The 24792-nt window shown below is 37.7% G+C and overlaps 2 protein-coding genes across 2 annotated transcripts; one reads left to right on the top strand and one right to left on the bottom strand.

Moving 5' to 3' along the window:
• Positions 1–5929: 5929 nt before the first annotated feature.
• Positions 5930–9605, bottom strand: LOC149076537 (U1-plectoxin-Pt1b-like). The gene is made up of 4 exons (XM_089244121.1): positions 9471–9605; positions 7818–7878; positions 7263–7296; positions 5930–6175 (listed from the first exon to the last, which is right to left on the bottom strand). The coding sequence occupies exons 2-4, from the start codon at positions 7873–7875 to the stop codon at positions 6034–6036; spliced, it is 234 nt and encodes a 77-aa protein (XP_089100247.1). The 5' UTR covers positions 7876–7878; positions 9471–9605; the 3' UTR covers positions 5930–6033.
• A 3796-nt stretch (positions 9606–13401) lies between these two features.
• Positions 13402–24183, top strand: TfIIEalpha (transcription factor IIEalpha). Its single transcript, XM_089244120.1, has 5 exons — positions 13402–13810; positions 16232–16587; positions 17337–17565; positions 19634–19856; positions 23878–24183. Exons 1-5 carry the CDS (start codon positions 13520–13522, stop codon positions 24054–24056), a joined length of 1278 nt encoding a protein of 425 aa, XP_089100246.1. The 5' UTR covers positions 13402–13519; the 3' UTR covers positions 24057–24183.
• Positions 24184–24792: the final 609 nt, after the last annotated feature.

The following is a 24792-nucleotide window of genomic DNA, read 5'->3' as shown; positions in this document are numbered from 1 at the left end:
ATGAAAAGTTGAAATGCGAAACGCTAAAACACTAATCAATTTTCCGTTAGAAACGACTTTCAAAATTGGAAAATTTAATTAATTTTTAAAGGTGGGAAATTGAAATTTCAGGAAAGTATCTTTGATTATTTCTATAAATATTACTCCAAATTTACATTTGTAAAAGAAATACAGTTTTCGATTGCACCGGAACATCGATTTACGAACATAACTTGTTCCGCGATTGTTTATGCTCGTAATTTGGAGCATTCAGTGGTGTCGGAGCCGGGATTGCTGCGGGTGCTCGAGCACCCAAAGACCGAGCACCCCAAGAATTTACGCCAGTCAAGACTTTTTTTGAAAGATGTATTGATTGCTTTTAAGCTTCTAAACTGTACACCGTCTAGGCTCAGTCGACAATCGCCAATTTTCAACCATTATGCAGTGAGGCTGATACATTTTAAATTAATGTATTTTTATATCTTATATCGAAGGCCGGAGTATTTCCTGAATGATATTGAGAGAAGAACGGAAGGGGGGGGGGTTCACTTTGGAATTTTTGCTTACGTTAGCACCCACCACGAGAGTGAGACTTCCATGGTTGGTGCTATGAATGCTACTTCCATAGTAAGTGACATCAAACGAATGGGCCCAAATGAAACAAGGGTCCCCTCATAATGTATTGAAATGTTTCAATAATACACGTACGCATACAATACGATTTTCAATTTCGTCTTTCCTTAAACTAATAGAATAAAGTCTCGATACACACAGATACAGATCAACGCTCTCTATGCCTGCTGTGAGCTCTATCAGTGCCGTCTTAACGCATGGGGACCCACCCAGACATGATCCCGGGGCCTCGAGTGCAGAGGGGCTCATCATAATAATGAGATTAGGTTCAAATTTTCGAGATTAAGCATGTAAATGGGTGGGTAGGCACGTCCAGCATGTTAGGGACCGCAGAAAAATTACTTGGTCCCCCCCCCCAGGTCGAATGACGGCCCTGGGCTCTTGGACTGCTTTAGGTAACTTCTTCGAAAAAGTATCTAACATAGTAAGCACCAAGGAGGTCAAGCAGAACATTAATATGCAAAACGAAGAGACATATCGTATGTACTCGTGTATAAGCCGACCCCCCCCCAACTTGAGGACCACGGAAACTGTATAAAATTGGATATCCATGTGAAAACCGATCCTAAAAAACAAGAAGACACATTTTGGAGGAAAAAATTTATATTTCTAAGATATAAAAGTTTTTTATACAATGAAAAAAATTATCAAAATCTTCAAAATATATTTTTTCTCCTCCCAATTTACTCACTCCCCACTTTACGAGACAGCATTAAAACTTCTTTTTTCCATCGTATCAAAGGCTGCAGAATGGGAAAAAAGGCACGGTTGCACAAAATGTTCGGTCTGCCGGCCGGATGGAAAAAATGGCTACCGTTCGCAAGCCACAAAGTTTTGAAACTATAGTGCCGTGTAATTGATACTTTTTTTAGAAACCCCTTTGATGACGTTGGACCGTCTTCATGCAGGAGCTCATCTAGGCACTGCCCGTGGGCCTCTTGGTGCATGAGGGGGGGGGCCTTAGATGACCTTGAATAGCATTTATCATGAATTCCGTGTCCAACTTGTTGGTAGTCTTGGTGTAAAGCTAGACCAGAGGACCCCCATGATGCTGAAACATGGTTTTTGTGAGCCGAGTTGAACCTACTTTGCGAACCAGAATTAACGCACTTCTCTATAGAGGGACAGAGGGGTTGATGAAACTCGGGCTGAATTTTCTTCCCTCCCTCAAAAACTGACCCGTATATAAGCCGACCCTTCCAATTTATAAAGGACTTTCTGAACAAAAAAAGCTCGGCTTATGCACGAATATATACGATAACACAAAAACCGAATGGAGTCCCGAAAACTGCTTAAGCCTGGGTCTTTTAACTCGTCAAGACGGTGTTGTCCGCAGTGGGAGAATTCGGAGTGAATTTCCGACTTTTCAGTTGTGGTCAAAAAGCTGTATTAAAGATCTTGAACCGCTTTGGTTGTGATTAAGCCGGGTCCAGACCTTTGTCGCTCTACATGATTTTGAGTTGCGCGAAACCGGTTCTATTGGCCAGGATACGCAAAATCGACCATTGAAATAGTCAACGCTGTACCACACCTCAAAACCGGTTTTAGCCCGGGTTGAAGCTACGTAGCAGTTCGGGTGTTGATCCGGCTATATACGTGACGCTCGACAGACAAGATGAATAAGCAAAGCTAGTGCTCATCCAGGAATCTTTGGTATGCGTAGTACTTGTATTATTAGAGATATCTCCTTTATCATGTCAAAATCTGTTGAAAAAAATTCTAAAATTTTTGTTCGTCTTGTGCGTGACGTCGCTTTTTAATCGAGTCAAAATTTGGTTAAAAAATTTTCCTCGTCTTGCGAATCACTCGTAATCCAAAGTTTCACCGTAACTGAAAACGTAGCCGTATGTAGACATGACTGAACTCCACAGAGCAACAGAGTTTAAAGGACGGAAAATTTTCGGCTAAACAAAAAATAATTTCGCTATGCTTGTACCACCTAAATGAAAATAAAAGCATGAAATATTTCAGTGCACAGGGTAGTGAAGAATCCTAAACATTGGTGAATCTGTTTGAAATCACCCGGCATTAACCATTACAGCGGCAACGACGAGATATCTCGCCTCACTTGATGAACTTTATTTTGGCAATCACGAAATATCTCGCGTCCTTGATACTTTCTCATTTTGACAATGACGAGTTCAGATAGTTTTATTGTTGGCTTCATCTTTAAACATGTTTTCATTGCCCCCCCCCCCAATCTGTCGACCGGATCTGTAGCTAGTGGGCGGAGTCAGCTTTTGTTCATAGTAGTATAGGCATGTGCGTACATAATAAATTGTAGAAAAAGGTAGAGTATTCCTCTTCCTTGTTTTTTTTATATTATTATTATAGGTTTTTCGGGGAAGGAAATATTATCCCACAAAATCTGAAAAAATATTCTTCTTGAAAATAGGTTGAAATTTCTGGGAGGGTTTAGTGATTTCCACTGTGGCACTTATAATGTGGAGAAAATAAAAGGATGAAAATAAATGTGGCACTTATAATCAGGATGATAAAAAAAAACGCTTGAAGGGGTAAGATCCCGATTTAATGCCACGGCAGAGCGGGATATAACATACACGTAAATGGGCGTGTGTCATACTCCGCTATTTTGCGACTTTCAAAACAACAATTACTATTTTTTAAGGAAAGATACTTTCTGGGTATTAACCCTTTAAGCGGTTTCTAAAATTTCTCTTCATCTGCATTGTACCTGTCATAGTGGAAATCACTAAACCTTCTAGAAATTGCCACCTGTTTTCAAGAAGAATTTTTTTTTTTTTTTCAATCTCGTGCAGTGATAAATGCTTCTCCTCCCTCGAAATCAAGAATAATAATAATATTTAAAAAAAAAAGTTGGTTAACAAATTTTCCTCGTCTTGCGAATCACTCGTAATCCAAAGTTTCACCGTAACTGAAAACATAGCCGTATGTAGGCGTGACTGAACTGCACAGAGCAACAGAGTTTGAAGGACGGCAAATTTTCGGTTAAACAAAAATTAATTTCGCTATGCTTGAACCACCTGGATGAAATTAAAAGCATGAAATATTTCAGTGCACAGGGTAGTGAGGAATCCTAAATATTTGTGAATATATATCTGTTTGAAATCATCTGGCAAAAAAAACAAGAAAGGTAATATATACGCATATCTCCGAAAACATGGGAAATAAACCATCCCTCTCCTGTTATCTACCTTTGAACAAAAGCTGATTCCACCCATTGACAGTTGATTGATACGACGGAAGGGGGGAAAGATGTTATCAGGCAAAGCTCTCTGCACAGAGCTAGGTGGGTTCGGGATTTAAATGAAAGAGTTTTTAAAAAACGAGATTTTCTCGGAATTGCCGCTGTGAGAGTTAATGGGCAGAAACGCGAACTTCGGAAATAAAAGGAAGTGTAAGAAAAATGTTTCTCTGAAATGTATAACAACAAGAATTTGATGCTATTCTTTTATTTGAATGAACAATGTGAAATTACTGCATTGTTTCAGAAGTATTTCAAGACGGAAACGTACTATATCAGTTACGTAATTTCGAATCTCAATCTCAATCAAATCAGGGGCTAGGCCTTTGAACTTAACGAAATTTTCTCACCCGTAAGCCTCTGACAGCATACGCGTGAGTTTACCTGCCCCGATCTTCGAATGCAACTGCAAAGCAATGGCAAACGTAATGAGAATTAATTTGAAATCTCCCCGATCACATAGACGACACAGCGCTGGCGTCAGATGCGATTGCGAAGTGAAAAACTGTCCTTTCTGCCGTACTTCAATCACTAAAAAACTGGACAGCTCTAACATCTCATCGTGCCCGAGGTGTGCCATGTCTTTCTGCTGGATCTGCATGCAGAAAGCCGACATACTACATTATTTAGGTGAGTCGGGTTGTTGCATGTACGGCAGCAAAAAGTTGTCTTTCGGACTATGGATGCTACGAACTGTCGCGAAGCTTCTGTTTCTGCCGATCATCGTCCCGATTGACCTCATCTCGTGGGCAGTGGTCGAGCTGTACCTCCTACCCATGGATAAGTTCTTATATAACACATACCATAAAAAGACGGGCAGCCGCGTCAAAAGGGTACTTATCATCCTCGTTGGAACGTTCTTCCGCACTCTGTTCGCCATTCCAGAGATTCTACTGGTGGTGGCAGTGGCATTAATACCAATATTTATCGTGTCCCTGGGAATGAGTTGCTTCAGCATTTGCGTGGCTTGCACTGTGCCTTGGTCGAAGAATGGAAACAGCTCGAGCACCGCGTCAACAACTGGTTGGACGATCACAGAAAGTTCTGACGATCATTCTTCCGTTATAGAGTTATCACTCAGTGTTTGACGTGAATCAAAATTTTTAATCATTGAAGCTGCGGTGAAATGTATCCTGAATTTTCAAGGAATACAATATGTTTGAATTCACCATGTGTGACTTCTTTTTCTCAGTGATGATAATTCGACCGAACTTTCACAGTTTTCAACAAATATAAATGTCAATAATCAACTCTCACGAAGTGATAAAATGAATTTTTAGGTTCGTTTCATATGCATTTCTCTTTTCTTTTTTTTCGATACTATGTTTCATGGGCATACTTTTTGCATAGAAAATCCCAGGATCCTCATAATTCGCAAAATCCAAATTTAAACATAATATACGTATTCACTCACTGAATACGCAAAACTTTTTGAGCAAAAGGTCAAATATTCCCTCATGCCTGCTTTGCCAGAGGCATCCTCAACTCAAAGTCCTGTATACAGGGTACCCTACCACACATCAAGACAAACAATTGCAATGGAATCTTGGGTCACGAATGACTTTAAGAAGGACTTCGGGAATTTAAGCCACTGACGCCAATAAAAGGGAGAGGAAAATAGTCCAAGTCCCAATAGTCCAAATAGTCCCAAGATCCTAAAGTAATCTCGGGAGTAAAAAAGAAAAAAAAAAAATTTTTTTTTTTCCTTCCATAATTTCCTGTGATTGTAAGGAAGAAATTTCCCTGTCCCTCCTCGTGATTTGAGCAACGTTGTCATAATTTGGTGACTCCTCAATCAGTAATGCACGTATAGGGTTGGGTTGAGAATAAGTTGGTTGTAGCCAACCTTTTTTTTTGTGACCAACCCGAATACTTTTTTTTTTCCTTCGCTTTCTAACAATACACGATCCAGGCTGTAACCGAATGAAGGTGTGTCCAGCTTGTATTTCTGGTTCTGTAAATCATCTTTCATCTTTTTTATCATATTTCGTGTAAAATTATACTGTTGCATGTGTGCTTGCGCGTGCACGTGTTTACAACACATTATACCTGCTGCATAAAGTAGTCGTAAAAGAGATCAAACGGTTTCAATTATGTTTAAGAACTTGATTTAATTGCATTATTTTTCCCGATATTCAATCATATCAGGATTTCTTCAGACACGTTTGTGTAGTATTCAAAATTGATCGATTCTCTTATTTTTTTCCGCAAGAAGTCTTCCTGGCATTGCATCTGCAAATCTTGCCGCCTACGAGTTTATATTCGCACTCGCAGTATATGCAGTCATCGCAGCAAGGCTTTCCATCTGAACAACCATCCCACCAGCCATGGCATGTTCTAAAATAATTATAAAAAAAAGTATTGCGTATGCATAATTTTCAATATACAAATGCTATATGTGTTCAATGCATTCTTGATTAAATAAGATGCCTGAAAAAGTATATACACATGGTCGAACATACACCTATGAAGGAAACATTTATTTTCTGGATATTATGCTGAGGTGAACTCGGAAAGAAAAGTCATCTTGTCTCCGCCGGGACTCGAACCCAGGCCCTCTTGCATACCGGGCAAGCATGCTGCCATCTACACCACTGGAGACACGACCCGGCCTTCCTTATTTCAGTGGTGTAGATGGTAGCATGCTTTTCCGGTATGCAAGAGGGGCTTGGGTTCGAGTCCCGGCGGAGACAAGATGACTTTTCTTTTCGAGTTCACCTCAGCATAATATCCAGAAAATAAATGTTTTCTTGATATCTTGGGTTGAGAAAAAGCCATCTATCTCCCTATACATTCATGAGCCATTACATTGCAACCACCTCCTCCATGCAGCAATACGAGCATTCTGAAGTCGTAAAAGCAGCGCAAGCGGTGTAAGTACCCCTTAAAGAGTAGAGAAAATCTGTGTGAGATTTACTTCCTTTATCCTCCTGAAGATGGTGGGGCTAAAATTAGAAATTTTTATCATTGGAAATGTTTACCTCGACTAACGTCATTAGATCTTGAAACGAATTACTGACGTAAGTCGGGTTATGACTAAACGTTGTATAACAAAATCAGAAGGTAAGAAAATTTTCCTTCACTTTCTATCAATTTTTTTGCCTGTTGGCAATCTTTTTTTCTCCCAATTATGCCGGTCCGCGAATTCTTTCACTCAGTTTCACCGGTTCGCAAGTATGAAAAGATTGAACACAACACTGGTTTTAATAGATAAGCATATTAGACCGAGAATAGAAAAATATAATGGCTCATTGATGAATTTTATTTAATTTCAGGGAAAAAAGTGTTGTATCTGTTTTCATATAATTTCATTTCTTCAAGTTGTTATGTCATGCATTTATTTACGGCAAAAAAAAAAAAAAAAACTATATCATCAATAATAATTACACATGTGGTAAATAGAGAATTATTAATTGAACATTACTTCTCTGAGGTGTCGACGCCCTCAACAGAAGCAGCTGAAAAAGAAAAATAGAATATTTTTATTACAATTATCGTATTACCTTTATTTCGAGAATTAATATCATGAATTGAAGAGTGGTTTAAGCTGGTGTTCCACCTTATAGTTTCTGAGTAGCTGTACAACTGAAATAGAATTGAATAGTTTCCAACGAGCTTATCTCCAAGATTTAGTTATCTAAAAACTTATCTCTTTCTTCCCCCCCCCCCAAAGCCGAGAAACCATTCTAACTTAATTTTTAAATCTAAGACAAGAGTTTAATAAAACACGGTACGTCATTAGACTCCTAAATACTGTATCGATATCTCTAGAATCAAAATCTTCTCCATGTTTATTCATTTTCCCGCTACGAATTATTTTTTCTTTTTCAATTTAATTAGCTTTTGTTTCTTGATGAAACATTTAAACCACTTTACTGCACCTAAGTGTGGCTCCGTTAATTAATGTCATAAGCCGATTTGAAGCAGTCAAAATATATATGCATCTAAATTCATGAATATAAGACGTGAAGAAACATACCTTCGACGGTTGCGGCTACACATAGCACAATTGCGACGGCAACAAAAATTAGCTTCATTATCTAGGAAATAAAATTGCAGTTAAAGAAACTGTTAAATCTGATGAAAATGCAGTAAAACATCCTAACAACGGTCACTAACGGGACAGTGCGAATGTGGCCGCTACTGGGAAGTGACCGTTATTGGGAATGGCTGTTGTATTTCTGAACGAAAACGAACTAAAATTTGCGATCTATATAACATGCACTATTACAATCCGTTCTGTAATTGATTACGATAAATATATAATTGATTGTATTAGAATATATGATTATATTGATACTGTAATATTATAATAATTGATATTGATCGACAGAGCCGCAACCAGAGGTTATCGGAAGGGTCTGGTGCCACGGGCGCCTACAAAATTTCACCCTTTAAACTCTCCTTCAAGATTACAAGAGGACGAAAAAATGCGTGCTTGTTCCAGCTAACCAATCATCTAGTGGCGGCCCTGTTAACCGATCTACAGCGCTATTTTGGCATCCTAAAATTTAGGCTTGCAGTGCTGAAGTAGAACACAACAGAAACAACTTGGCAAGAAAAACTGATATGGACCAAGACGGTATACTAGCATCCCCAAATAGTTCTTTATTCCCACCCACGATCAACTAGACCATAGTTTCCCAAACTTTTTGTTAAATTGCCCCCGTTCTTCAGAAAAAAATTTTCTCATTGCCCCCCCCCCCAACTCAAGCCCGCCCATAGGATTCTATACTAAACCAAAAGTTTCCACTGCCCCCCTGGATTCTTGCATCGCCTCCAGGGAGCTATATTGCCCTCTTTGGGAAACACTGGACTAGACCGTACATGCTCAACCCATGACGCGTGTGCCAAATGTGGCACTCGGAATCGTCTGATGTGGCGTGATCTCAAACCTAATTTTGAAAGAATGGCACATTTTCAGATCATTTCAGCGAACCTCATCACATTTACAGATCACTTAAGTGGCCCTCGTTACAACTATAGATTGCTTAAGTGGCCTTTTTTCACTCTCCACTGCCTTCATATACCCATCTAACATTCGTACCCAGGAAAAGAAAGCATTCATAATTTTTTCCCCCCAAAACGTTCAGGTTCAGGGGAGAAACATTCCCTTGAAAAAAAAAAAATCAGCTTGAAAATAATTTTTCTCAAACAGATATGCATTTTTTTTAACCAACTCATGTCCAACGTAGCCGTTCTCGGAGGTTACCTGTAATGTTAAGTCTATGGGACGCGCGTTTGGTTCCAACAAAATGTAGAAAGATTAACGTTATTCGGTTCCAGCCGTTAGAGGAGATTTTATTGTATAATTTCGTTTGTGTGTGTGTGTGTGTGCGCGTGAGGGCGGTAAAGTTGTTGCATTGATAGTATTGTAGCTACCAAAATATACTACTAGGATATATTTTTGTTACCGACACTACTGCCCTCTTTTAATTTATTTCCATTAATTTGAAAGAAATTATGTTTGTTTTTCCGCATGTAATTAATAATAAGCAATTTATTCATTCATGTATATGAACATGATTGAAACGCACTATTTTGAAATATATTTTATTTTACTGAAATAACGAAAAAAATATCAACATGCAAATTATTACAAAAATGCAGAAAATTTGTTTCCAAAGCTTACCTCAGCAAAAACTCTGTTATTACTAAATTTGTGCCTTTAACGCTCAAATATATATCAGTATTAAGGTAAATGTTATCTACTATCTTATAAGTAATGTCATAACAAGCTTTCTTTGACACCTGATGATCACACGAACAGATGAATCGTATTCGCTATGTTATATTGTTTCCACACATCTGGCGTATTAATAAGAATAAAACGTTCTGCACATGCCTATACACTGAAGAGCCTCTGAATTAGAGATGCCAGGCAATATAATGAGAATTATAACAGGCTATTGACCCAGCTAATTTGTTGCAGAAAAATCATTATATTTTTCCTAAGTTTCCGCTTGTAAGTATCTTCTTCATAAGCTCTGCGTTTGTGCCCTGGTTGCACCTTATTTGCATCATACTCTATTCTGAACTAATTAGTTGATTGACAAAGGTTGGAATAGCAGGGCTCTAACACGAGGGGCTGAGACCAAACTCATTATTTATTTTTTACACTATAAATTCAATACAGTGGAGAATCCACCAAATATCTCAGTCTAGGGGGCCTTGCCAGAGAGGCCCTGGTCCCTCCTCTTCCGGGGAGGGGGGCGAAGTGCTTGCATTGCTTCTTACGACAGAGCCTAGGTGTCTCGCGGATTCTCCAGTCTGGGGGGGGGGGTGCCTGGCTCCAGATGGTGGGGGTACATGATGAGCACCGATATGCTCGCGGGAAAGGAAAAAAATTATTTCTACCATGAAAATGCACAAACTTTTTTTACAGATGAGGCACATTGTCTTATATTTCATCTGCACAGACCAGTTTCTCTATACACAGAATTTCGATGTCCGTTTGCGTAATGACAAAATAACATGCGACCTTATACAATATAGTAAATTCTCATTGACGAGTAGCGTAGGTTTTTCTGAACATTGTTCAGCTATGGTCAAAGAACTGAATAGAATACTCTTCATTCTTCCGCTTTTCCGAGGCTTACCTCGTCCCGTACTGGAGTATGCTGTAAGGTTTTGGAGACCACACACATAAACTTGGTTGGGAAGGGGGGGGGCTGAAAAGAAAACTTAAGCGTGCTCTTGTTGGCACATAAGGCTTGAGCTATGAAGGCTTGATTTCTTCAATATGTTTACATTGGAAGAACGCACAGGTGTCGGGGGATATGATCGAAGTGTCTAAAATTCTCAATCGGATGAATAGGATGGACCATGACTTATTAATACACCGTCAATAAATTGCTTCGATAAGGGGACACCTGTACCGATTGGTACGAGACAATTCTAAGTTGCGGTGTCTCGGGAAGTTTTTCTCTAATAGGGTTGTGAATAAATTGAATTGCTTACCGCCGGGGATCGTGAATTCTTACACAAATGATACGTTTAAAAAGAAGGGCAATAAATACATGGGAATAAATCGAGAAACTATCCAGACACTGAGATAAGAAAACCATAATCTTTTTTATGTGCAGTGTATTATATACAGTCGAACCCCGTTTTAACGAATACCGTTATAGCGAAAATCTCATTTTAACAAACATTTTTTTAATCGCCCTGATACGTTCACATAGGAACAATGAAAAAAAAAACCTGGAATTCCTTTATAACGAAATTTCGTTATAAAGGAATTTCGTTATAACGAAGTGATTTCTCCGGTCTCTTGAAGTTTGTTATAACGGGGTTTGACTGTAATATTAATTATTTTTGAGATATGTGTTCTTTCATATTTGGTTACTGTCCTTTAGTTATATTTAACATCCAAATTTTCCATGGGCATCTTTTTTCATCCACCTCGTTGGGCAATTTGCTTGTTGTTGCCTTTGTGTTTGATTTGCATTCGTATTTTTTCTGGGCACCAAAAAACTTTATGTACACGGAAGCATTCACAGTCATTCTCAGACCCTAAACATTCATATTGTGTAAACTTATTCACCATGGAAAAATGGTGGCATTTTTTCAGTTATTTTCGTCCATTGCCAATAAACAGGTAAAAATAAAATTTTTGTCAGCAAAAATATGCCTTCTAGCAAATATTGAAAATGACTAATTGCAACGTATTAAAAATATACGTGTAAAAAACACCATTGAACTAGAACTCCTGCTGCCACCTATCAAATGAAACACAACTGTTATAGTTATTCAATTGAAATTGGTGACCGGTTTTCAACTGATGTGCCACATGGAAAAAAAATACAGCATGATATTAATAAATAGTTTTTGAGCAATAGTATAAATTATGATGTAAATTAATTAATATAAATTAATACAAATGATAAATTAGCAAGTTTGTCGCGAAACTTTAAGAGCTGTTGTTTGTTTGCTGTAAAATAACACAAGTAAAATCCGCATAAAGAATTCACCCCTTCTTGGCTATTTGTAAATGTGGTCAAAGGAGTGTTTCTGGTGTCGACACTCTTTGACCAAATTTTGCCTAAAAAGCCTCTTTGCTTAGGGGTCATTCAAGTATTACGTCATCATCGATGGGGGGAGGGGGTTTCCGATTTGCTGACTTTTGATGACAAGGAGGAAGGAGGTTTGGATGATGTTTACGTCATCAACCCCCCTTTATGAAAATATAAAATATTCTTAATGGCATCTTTACTCGGTGCACCAAAACCGATAAAAAAAAATTCGCTAGTTTGTGGGCACCTGAACTAACATTCTCCCTATAATGATAAATCCCTTACAGAGCCACTTCAGCGATTTATAAATGTTTCACGGATCCTTCAAGTGCTCGGGAAATGTGTCCAGGCTGCTTAAGTGCTATGAAAATGTTTCCGGGCCGCTTAAGTGCTCTAAAATTGTGCCCCACTTCACTCAAGGGATCTCTAAATATGAATAGGCCCCCTCCAATAAGAACCAACCCACACCACAACTAACATAGCTAAAAAATGTGCCACGGATCGTTTAAGTGTTCTGGAACTGTGTCACGAGTTACATGAGTGATCTTTGAATGTGCCACGGGTCACTTAAATGCTCTGGAATTGTGCCACTGGTCATTTAAGCGATTTGTAAATGTGCCGCTTAGGTCATTTTTACAAAATTTGGTTTGAGGGGGGCAAGCCACATCAGATAACCTTCAGGGCCACATTTGGTCCGCGGGTCAAAGGTTTACCATATAATGACTTAATTATGGTAGGGTCGCAATCAATTTCTTAAAGAGAAATTTTGAGTTCTTACCCTTCACACAAATAGCATTGAAATTAACAGAAATTGATTATAATAACATATAAAGGTATATTTTTCGAAATTTTAATTTTTTTAAATTTTTTTTCGTCTGGGGGGGGGCACGAGCCCCTTATGCCCCCCCCCCCCGCGTACATTTCTCACTCCACCAATATGCGTTAGGAGGCAGTGGCGTCGGAGTCGGGGGTGCTGTGGGTGCTCGAGCACCCACGGAAGTTTGTAGAACGGGTTCGAGCACCCACACAATTGATTCAGAAATCGAAATTCCCTACATGAATCTCAAGACGGGCACCCACAGGTTCGAAACACTATTCCGACGCCCCTGTTAGGAGGTGGGAGCAGTGCTGACGAAATTTTTGCTCACAAGGTGGGGAGGGGGGTCAGAGTTTTGCTTGCTTTTGCTGACAAGCGGGGCGTCAAAAATGGCTAAAAATTTGCTGACGTAATACCTCAACGGCCCCTTAACAACAGTAAATAATGTATGTATGTATGTGTGTGCGTGCGTGCGTGTGAATGGTGCCGCCATCTACATTCGAAGTTAAGAGTTCTGGGAGATTTGTGTCCGATATTTCGATTTTTTTGAACCTGGCAACATCAGACAAGTGATACAGATGCAAAAAGGAAAATAGTAAAACAAAAATAATCATCCTTTGTTTAAAAAATATAATTTTTTTTGTAACGTGCGAAGAAAATTACGAATTGTTTTTCTTATGTTTGAAACAGTAAATAGCTCTCCGCCTGATGTTCATCACAATGTCGTGGTCACGGCCGTCCGTTTGTCGTTTTGTCATTGGCTTCGTAAACATTCGGATTTCCAACGCGAGCAAAATCGTGCGGGATTGGCACAAGGGAGAGAAAGAGTGAACCGAAAAACTCGGGACGATGAACGCGGACGGGACCGTCTCGGAGATCCCGACGTCTCTGAAGAGGCTTGTCCGTTTGGTCATGAGGGGCTTCTACACGGCGGAAGGCGCGATAGTCATGGACATGTTGATCCGAAACCCGTGCATGAAAGAGGACGATCTCGTCGAGCTGCTCAAGTTCGAGAGGAAGCAGCTGAGGGCCGTCATTGCCCAACTCAAATCCGATCACTTCGTCAAGACCCGATTGCGGATGGAAACCGGACCCGAGGGCAAAGCCACCAGACAGAATTACTACTACATAAGCTACAAGGTTTGTACCTGCGAAATCACTCTACTTTAAAAAAGCTTTTCTGTGTGTAAACATGAATGTTTCTGATGCTAAGAGTTATTAATTAGGGCACAGTTATGCTATAACGGAATGACGAACCTCTCCGCTAATTTTTTTTTAATAACGTGATGCACACGTATTCCCAAGGGACCAGTATGATCCGTCCAGGGAATTTGTTAGTGTTAGTAAATATCCATGCCCGAACCGGGATTCGAACCCAGACCTGTACAGTGAGAAGTCAGTTCCCTAACCACTCGACTGCCAGACGGCAGTATTTCGAGTATGTATATACTCGTATATGTTCTTCGTATATATATATACTTCGTATATGTTATATACGAAGTATGTATTGGCTGCATAACAATTGGGAAAAAAATTTGCATTCCTCTGTGGGGAATCAAACCACAAACCTCTCACTGGCCTGGCAAGTGCTCTACCATTAAGTTACATAAGACAGTGACCTTCGCCCTCCTGCGAGGGTCATGGTAAGCAATCCGAGGATGTCCGATATGTGCCCTATTGGGTTTATGTCGGAAGAAATGTATCGCCATTCCATACAAGTTAGTGTCTCAGACTGAACATAATGCTCGACAACATGAACTGTGTTAACTGTTGCAATGTCGTCCACAACTATGGCATCAAGTCCAGTGATAGAAAGAAATGGCGTAAATATATTTTGCAAGGAAGGCATCTCGATAGTTCGCTACTGTCACTGAACCTGTCGTGAAGACATGAAGTTTAGTGTGGGTGCCAATAGCAATTTTTGTCCAGACTATCAAACCGCCATCATTGTAGGCGTGTCTTTTTTGAATGTCATGGATCTCGTATACATTTCTAGGTGTTTTGTGCATTAATATCCACTGGGAGTCAGTGGGTAGAATAAACAAGACCGATCTATGTAAAGTGCATTTCCCTATTGGTGTGTGGTCCAACGGAGGTGATCTCGAGACCAGTTAACCTTGCCGTATGATGTAAGAACGTTGGTGAGATTCTGACTACTAGTTATCTTGCATACAAATGACTTTTGAGAAACTGTTTAGCATGATACCACTCTTGTGTGGTACCGACCATGTTGACCGACTCTACCCGAACCATGTTGACGAGCTGTGTGTGATCATCAACATCTGGCTTAGAAACACAAATAATGATCATTACAAATAGCTGTGCCTCTTGGATGTCCTCACAAATCTTCAGGACACCATCCTTTCATTTTGATAGTGATTTAGTGGCAACTAATGATGTATTGTAGCGGTTGATTTTTAAAGCTCACACTACTTCAGACTGCTTATGCTGACTCTGAGATGTCTTGTCGCTGCCCTACTGCATATCGTCACTCAAATGATGATGTGTATTTTTCTTTTATGATTTTGCTATCTGAATTTTCCCTTACAACAATGCCATCAGAAAATGCAAAACGTTGGGGAAAGCAGGAGGGAATTGTGCCATGGGCGTTCGACCAGAGGAGGTACTAATTTCCACCCTTTAACCTCTCCTTCAACATTACAATGGAGGAGCCAAAATGCATTCAAATGATGTAATTTATGTGCAAGTTTATTAGCACCCCTGAAAATCCTGCTACAGAAATTTTTTGCTGAATTTTTCGTTTTCTCTCATGTTTGCCTGCAACATATGCAAATATGGTAGCTGTTCATTTTTACCTTCTGTTACAATGACAAATTTTCAGTTCCTTCCTTACAGCTTTTGAGCAGCAGTGTAGTTTAAATAAATTGTTTTTAATTTTCATAGGACAATGTAGTTAACGCCGAGTAATTTCTTTGATCACTCTGATTTTGTCTTAATGAGGGTTGACCATAATATGAGGCTGTGCAGGTGCTCTTGGAATATGTTGAAATTCACAATTATAAACCTGGTAACCAATAGGGTAATTTATAACAGAGCTGCAACAATATGCTTGGTTAGCCGGGACAAGCACACATTTTATCTCTCCCTTATAATGTTGAAGGAGAGGATAAAGGGTGAAATTAGTGCCTCCTCTGGTCGAATGCTCAAGCCACAATTCCCATCTAATTGCGGCTCTGACCTATAACATGTTTTTATTCCATGCCTCATAGCAATTCATCACTGTTACTAACTGTACATGTACCTCATACACATTCCTCTGCATAATTTTGGAAGAAATGGTACATGCCAGAATGTGCGTGTACGTGTTGTTCACCTAACATGGAGCTTGTTTCTGTTTTCAGTGCTTGTTATGTGTAGTATTGCCATCAGTTTTTCCAACTATAAGAGAAGTGTAATGATTGAATAATTGCACCGTTGTAAGCTTCTTGCTGTATAATTCATTGCTAATCATTCATGTGCTTATGCTTTTATATTGTGCTTGTCTGTTCACATCGCTGTAAAATAATGTTCTTTCTTTCTTTTTTTTTGTATCACACACAGCAATTCGTCAACGTTGTGAAATACAAGCTGGATCATATGAGACGGAAGATCGAAACGGAGGAAAAGGTGTCTACTAGCAGAGCTTCGTTCAAGTGTCCAAGCTGTTCCAAGACCTATACAGACCTTGAAGCTGATCATCTAATCGACATGGCTACGGGGGAGCTCCATTGCAGTTATTGCAGTGCGATAGTGGATGAAGATGAGAACGCTGTGCCAAAAACGGATTCCAGACTACTGATGGCTCGATTCAACGAGCAAATCGAACCTCTTTATAATTTATTAAGGGAACTTGAGGATATTAAATTAGCGCCTGAACTCCTGGAACCTGAACCAACAGAGATAATGCCCGCGAAAAAGTTAGTGATGCTTTTTGAATCATCATTTTTTAGCCTGCCCTTTTTTTAAAATAATTAATAAACCACTATTTACAGCAGTGGTCCTAACAATTTTTTTTTTCGGGGCAAAAAAATTGTCCGTAAAAGAGGGGATGATAGTTAATCATGGGTTTGAAACATATACTTTTATTACACAGAGGGAAAATACTATTTAGCCATGCAAGAGGGGTATCCATTAAGAGTAGGGTTTTACTGTATATGGTAATTCAATTTGTATGGTTAAATATGCGCAGCGCACACATCATGTACGGGAGGTACGTGTAAGTGGTTGAATTTAAGTGATATTTCTGCATGATTTCTTCCATATTTATTATACTTACAACTTCATTTGCATTAGAGCCAAAGTTGCAGATTTTTACTGTTATCAAAATTTTCCTGTCTGAAACCAAATTTCTATCGATTTTTCATATCTTTATAGAAAAATCCTCAAATTGTGCTTTGCAGAGATTAAAAGTCCCTCAGTCCTCGTAATCTCAATGTGACCATGTTTTCTATAGAAAAATAAATGACATTGTCAATTTTTGCCAAATATGCTACTAAAACTGTGCAAAGTTTCCAATTATTGCTGAAATCTAAAAAGCAAATTGCTAATGGGATGGGAAGGGAAATGAAGTTCTACTGCAAATCAGTCATATACATCATAGTTTTTCATGTTAGACAGTAATTATATGAAGTTGTATAATTGATTTTTTTTTTGTGTGTGTGTGTAGAGACTCGGCTGGATCTAAGAATCGTCCTTACCATTCTGGCGGTCCGCATGACCACTCAACATGGAGTGGCGATGCAACCAGGAACAAGTCTTATCTCATGGCTGGTGGTGAAGGTGGTATCACAGTGAATTTTGGGGATGAAAACTCTCAGGATAAATCCCAAAACGTTCAGGAAAAGAAAGAGCAGCCTATCTGGATGACTCAAAGCACCGTAAAGAACGAGTTACTGGTAATATTTAACTGCCTCAAAAAAAAAGTTCTAGTGTCTACTGGGGCTGCTGATTCCAAATCTGACATTCGTTTTGTCAGATTGGCTCAAGTTTTTGAGATAAGGTGAAAATTAATTTTAAATATTAATAAATAAGCAGCATAGAAATCACATTGTTGAAAGTATGCATTATCCCAAAAACTCAAGCCAATTTGGCAAAACCAGTGGTAGATTCGGAATCAGCTCCCCAAAATGACTCTAAAATCACTGAAATATCTTTGCCAGTGATTTACTGGTTTTTATTCATAATGCACAGTCTCGATGTGATTTGTATGCTCCTTATGAGATATTACCATTGATATTTATTTTCACTTTTTGTCAAAAACTAGGGCCAATCTCACAAAACCAATGTCATATTCGGAATCAGCAACCCCCAGATATACCCTAAAATCACTGAAATATCTTTGAGAACAAAATCAGTGTTGAGCAGTGTAATCAATTAGATTGTCTTTTGTTTTTTTTATACAGATATCCCATTCTGATATATGTATCTTTCTCATTGTGTTCTAAAGTTTTTGTGTACATTTCAGAAAAAATTTTAACCCTTCCTGCAGCATGGTAGAAATCACTAAACTCCCGGTAAAATGCTATATATATATTTTTTTTTTCTAGGAAGTAGGCTTTATTCGATTTTCAGGAAAATGTGTTCCATTGAGAGATTTGCTGTAAAAAATATATCAGCCAGTCATTGATAAAATAAAGGGCTTTCAAGAGGGTGAAATATATAATGAATAATATAATATAATTAATATGTAAGAGGGTTAACTAAGTTTACTGTCTTATAAAAAAATTGTTAATTTTGATATGTGATTGCACAGGATAGATTTATTCAGTACTGCCTTAATGCATAGTACATGTCTTAGGCCTCATAATAATGAGATTTGATGGCAATTTTCAAGAGTAACTATGTAAAAATTGTTAGGTAGTATTTTTTTTTCTATCTTGATAAGAGAGCCTCAGAAAAATTGCATTGCTCTGGGCATGTGATGTTTAAAACAGCCCTGGGTTGGTATCCTCTATTTGCTCTAGTTCTCCTGAAAAACTTTGTAGCTTATACAATATACTTTCTTATGTTGGGTAGGCCTGTACCATTAACTGACTCGCAAACATATATATATTTAAAAAAGAAATCCTGTTTCATAATCCCCTTTTTATCAAAGAGAGAAAGTCTAGCATTGTACAAGGTGGTTATCATTAATCGCAAAGTGTTTGATGGCTGGGGGGGGGGGGGGATCGTTTGCAGGCGTTTTTAATTTTCAAGGTATAAAATTTCAGGGCGTAAAATGACACAATGTTGAAGTAATTACAGTGCAACCTGTGTATAACAATAAACCTGCCTGTATAATTAAGCACAGTGAGTCAAACTCATTTAAAAATAATAAAAAAAACTTTAATGAACACAAATTTAAAAAAGCGACGGACTCACAGCTCCTTAAAACATGTCTCACTCACACACTCACATTGACGAAAAACAAGTGGCAACAATTTACACTGACAAAGAGCAGATGACAATGTCACAAGAATATTGTCTGCAATGAAACATGCTTTCAACACATGAGATGGATAGATAGTTTTCTCTTCTACAGCTTATTTTTTCTCTGATAATGTTCTATGTAGGCCCTAACATATCTAGTTTCCCAACCTTTTTTGTCCCATCACTGCCTTCTTTAGAATTTTTTTCTCCCATCGCCCCCCAACGCAATCTAACCCATAGGATCCTATGTTTTACCTGTATCTTCTACCGGCCTGCTGGAACATTCGATCGTCCCCCCCCCAGGGGGCGTTAATGCTCACATTGGGAATCACTGATCTAGACGATGAATATTCACCGCCAATAGTTCTGGCTTTTGAACAGACATTAGTGCAGTTCCAATGAGGAAATCACCAGGTGTCAAGGCCGACGAGTCTAATGGATCACTCGATAGTGGACATAGTGGTCCATAGTTGTATCTTGTTAAAAAATTTGAAATCCATTTTTTTATGTAACTTTGTTTTGTGTAATCTTAATTTTTTTTTTCTTCAATTGCAGATTCCTGATTTTGGGAATATCAACAACCCAGAGATATCTTCATCATTGATGGGTGAGGAAAGAACCAGGGTTGATGACGGCGGTGATATCATGCAAGCTCTTTTGGCACATGAAAGGAAAACAGGAGAATCCATGCCAGTGATTCCCGGTCAAGAACAGAATGAAGAAAGCAGCAGTGAGTCTGAAGACAGTGGGAAAGTCCAACAGCCATCTCTTGAACATGGTAATGAGATGAATATTTTTCTCTTTGCTATGTAAATTATAATCACTGTTTTGTGCATGTGATCCATCACTCACTTCCATTTATAGGCATAAGGAAGATAAGTCTCCTGTATGACTTTACCTTGCCTTACTCAAAATTTTAAAGCAATGGTTCTTAACCTTTTTGTTAGTGGCTTCCTTGCCCAATTCATGATAAATCTGTGGCTCTCCAGGATAGTTTGGTAGTATTTTTCCATATTTTTGTTCAAATATTTTAATGCATGGATTAAATCGGTATATAAACCATATATAGATTCAATTCTTATCTACTAATGAAATATATATCTGAAAATAATTTCATAATTGAATCACATACTTTCTTTATTTAAAAAATACTCAAACTTATTGGACTGGACACAAGAATTATCAAACCATCAAAAATAAATATAACAAATAACATACTTTTCAATATTTGGTAGAGCACTCCTCTAGTAGCTTTAATTACTGCACTGAATCTGCAGGACATTGAATCCACCAAATCACTATTTTTCCATTCTTGCTGCAAAAACTGAAATTTTGCATCCAGATTGGAAAATTTCATAGCTTTACAATGATGTTTAAGCACCTACCGTATGGATTCTCTATTAGATTCTGGTCAGATGACTATGTCAGAGCTCTCTTTTTTTGGCAGTAAACCACGACTACACAGCCTTGACTGTATTTTTTGAATCATTGTCTTGTTGAAAAATACATCCTCGAGGCATTTGAGTTCTGCCAAATGGTAACATATGGGCCTTTAGAATGTCCAATTACTTTTTTTTGGTCCATGATGCCTGTTATTCATACTAAAGAACCAGCACCAGATGATCCAAAGCAGCCCCACACCATCACATTGCCACCACCATGTTTAACTGTAGGTAGCTGATATTTCCCATTGAATTGCTGGCCTACTGGCCACCTAATATATCATTGCTCACTCGATTCAAAACATTTGGAACTTTGATTCATCACTCCAAAGAACCTTTAGCCATTGTTTGGGAGTCCAACTTTAGTGCTTCAGAGTAAAATCAAGGTGGGCCTTTCTATTCTTAATAGAAATTAAAGGCTTCTTTTTTTAACTTTGACCAGAAAGACAAGCTTTATAAAGACGCTGCATGGTTGTAAAGACACTGACAGAAACTCCATAACTGGCTTGGAATTCTTGGTTTATCTCCACTGCACTTTTCCTCAGATTCTTTACAAAATTTTGTTTCATCAAGCAATCAATTCTGGAACAAGGTTTTCTTGGACAACCAAACCCAGACTTTCTGTTTGTCTCACCACACACCAGAAACTGCTTCCAAACATCACATATTGTCGATTTTTGAACACTTAGAAGTTTAGAAATAGAAATGTGGCTTTGTCCATCTTGGATAAGTTTCATGATCTGTTCTTTTGTTTCCAAAGAAATTTGTCTTTTATGAGGCATTTACCTCACTTTTAAAGTTGCAAGGGAAAACAAATTTGAATAAAAAAAACAGCTCCAGAAACAAACCAGTGTGAAAAATTCATACTACCCACCTTTTTTTTTAGCTTTGAATAAATTCCTTTCAGGGAGCAGCATATTATTTACCATTCCTTTTCGTATAAAATTAACTCAGTCGTAAGAGTTATATAGATAGACGTTGTACAATGTAATTCTGATTTGCATTTCATTTCAAAGAAAAAACTGATCGTCTGACTTTTTTTTTTTTTTTGAACACTACTGTACTTTCAGCAGGTAAGTCAAATTAACACACAATATCACCAGTATCTTTCTGGATTTTCATGATTTCATGATATTCAGCTGAAATTTTCACATTGCTTTATATAGTTGGCAATGAAATCATGAAAAATGAAATTGATATCTTTTGTGCATGCATACTCAAAAATAATTTTTTTTTAAATGCTCATATCATGAAATATTTATGTAGAAAGAGGCCACTCTCCCTTGTGGATACAATATATACTAAAAACTGGCTGCATGAACCAATGTTGATGTTTCAGGAAAGGAAAATTCAGCTCTGTCCTCATGGGGTCTCGAACCCCAGTCTCTTGTTTGTTGGGCAATTGCTCTACCAACTAAGCTGTGAAGACAGATGAAATATTCCCTACTTGAAGCATATGTGTATATGCTTAATGGCTCTGTGTTATGGACAGCAGCAAAATTCTGCTAATACCTCGTAAATGACATCAAGACCACCACCGTCATCTGGTATGATTTCATCATATGCTACAAGGAGGGAATATTCTATCTGTCTTCATATCTTAGTTGGTAGAACACTCGTCTGGCAAAATGAGAGACTGGGGTCCGAGTCCCCATGAGGGCAGAGCTGAAATTTCCTTTCCTGAAACCTCAGCATCTCTTCATGCAGCCAGTTTTCCGTGTATAAAATATTGATGGTTTCATTTTAAAAATTTCAGTATCATGTGTAACTTTTTTGTTGTCAAAATTTCTGAGTTTTGTAAAATAAGAAAAAAAACAAGAGATAAAAATTAGAAGTTTTAGAAGAAACATTCACATCTTCATGAAAATATGTGAAATTTTCACGAAAATGCACACAGACGTTGTAGATAGAAGGTAAAACATTTAGTGGAAGGAACAAATTATTTGCAGCTCTTTCTGATAGAGGGTTGATAAAACAGTATACAGGGTGGTAACTATTGGCCATCTAATAATTACACACATGATTATTTTTCCACACATTTTTCCCACCTACAGAAGGAAAAAAAAACAGTTTCTGCCATTATTTAAAAATTTATCTTATTCTTTGTTTTTTCTGAAGATAATGCATAATTTTTGTCTTAATTCTTTTTTCAATTAAGACACACATTTTATGAACTTTTCTCATGATTTATGGGCTATAGATGTTATATATGTGTGTGTGTGTGATAAACTCATACCCTATTGCAGGGTTTGGCAAATCCCAGGCAGCAGTTCTCAATGACAGCTGAAAAATTTATATTTGCACCTGAAATTTTCTGTGTGTGATGACTAGTTTGGGCAAAAAAAAATTACACTTGGCTCCTAAAATGCTTGGTTGGCTCTTAGATTTTTTCTTGATTTGTTAAGCCCTGCTTTATTGGTAAACGAACAGTCTGGTAGTATGTATCAGGTTTTTACCAGTCAAGAATTTCCTGTGAAAGGTTCATTACAAACTATAACAAGCTATCACACCTATTCACATTATAACAATCACTTTATCTAGGATAGGGGAACTGATGATTCTCTCAATAATCACCTAGACACAAGAATAACGGTAGACCTTGTTTACCTATGGTATATACTTAATAATTATCTTGTATCAAGAACTTCGTGCAAATGGAAGGGACCCCCATAAAATGTTGTTATTCTTCACAAAATAACCTTGGAAAAAATAGTCGAGTCTTTTATGTTTATACAAGTCACTTCGGGACATTACAGAGGCACTATTTATGTGTTTTGCGACTGGTTATAGACAGAAGACTACAGCACTTGTGGAAATGCTCACAATAGTGGGAGGAGGGTGGCAAAATATAATTGAGTTGTTGACGCCTGACAGTATATTTTCCTCTTTTAAATGCCTTTTTGTCAGTAACTAGTGCTTCTGGGAGTTGAAAAAACCTTCAAGGTGCCTACCAGCTGTGAGAATCACTGTTTATGAGGGAAAATACTCAAATACAAAATGGTTATTCCCTGGTATGATAACATCTATAGAAGGCAAACCTTTGAAAAGATCACTTAAGTTGTTCTCAGTAAGCTGTAACCTGAAAACATTTTTTTATTAAACTTGTTATTTTGATTTATTTGACTTAATTCAAAACAAAATTTCCTTATGTAGTGTGTTTTATATATTACATTTTGCCTCACTTCGCATACTGATAAACATAATGTGTACAGGGGTCCCAAAAATTTGTGAATAGTTTAAAAATTCATAAAAATTAAAGGAATCTGCATATTTGGAGGCGGTTTGTGAAAAAGTTATTCTCATGAAGAACTATTTTTTGGTGCAGGAAAAAAAAATAGTTTTTTTTTTCTTTCGTAGCCAATGTGGATGAAGAAATCGAAAGTGATGACGATGATGATACATTAACAGTTCAAATTGGAAATCAGAAAGTTCCTGTCACAGAAATAACAGAGGAGCATGTCGCGAGAATGACTCACGGAGAGAAAGAGACTTATATCAGATTGACTCAAGATTTATATGCATCTATGTATGATTGATCAAATGAAAGATATACAAAACTCTCATCTGTGTATATATAATTTTTTTTTTTTTTGGAATCATAAATATTTCCGTAATATTATGGTTGCTAGTTCATTCAGTAAAGTTTTGGTACAAATTTGCACTAAATCTGTATTTTTATTCTCTCTGCGTATTATAAGTATATACAGGGTGCCTAGCAAACGGGGGTATGACATTTTACTGGCAAACCATTCATCCTAGAGGTATACTTCTGTTGAGAAAAAGTTTTCAAATAACGTGTAGTACTCAGATATGCCATTCATATTTCTAACAGTTGTATAGTTATTAAAATAAAACAATTAACTTTTTATACAGTTTCCATGTGTCGCAATGCAGAGTTAGAAAGTTGTTGCCGTGTCTATCCTGATTCCAACAAAAAAATTCCCATGTTTCTAAGTGCAATATTCACTGAGATATTTGAAAAACGGAAGAAATTTGGGGGAAAACATTGTTAAAAATGCGGGTAAAACAGCTTTACTACATTTAAAACTGTTTTTTCTCGAATTTCCTCTGTTTTTTTTTAATATCTCAGTGAATATTTCACTTAGAAAACATGAAACTTTTTTTGTTAACATCAGGAGAGACAGGGCAAACAACTTTCTAATTGGGGGCATATGGGAGACTATAAAAAGTTATTTTTTTTTATTTTAATAACTATACAACCCCTTGAAACATGAATGCCATATCTGAGTAGTACATGTTATTTTAAAACTT

This window comes from Pholcus phalangioides, unplaced genomic scaffold, assembly GCF_987345545.1.
Source record: "Pholcus phalangioides strain wild (caught in Gottingen) unplaced genomic scaffold, Ppha-v1.0 ptg000015l_1, whole genome shotgun sequence".
Classification (NCBI taxonomy): Eukaryota; Metazoa; Arthropoda; class Arachnida; order Araneae; family Pholcidae; genus Pholcus; species Pholcus phalangioides.
Note: the sequence above shows the minus strand (reverse complement) of the source record. Positions and strands in the feature narration are given on the sequence as shown.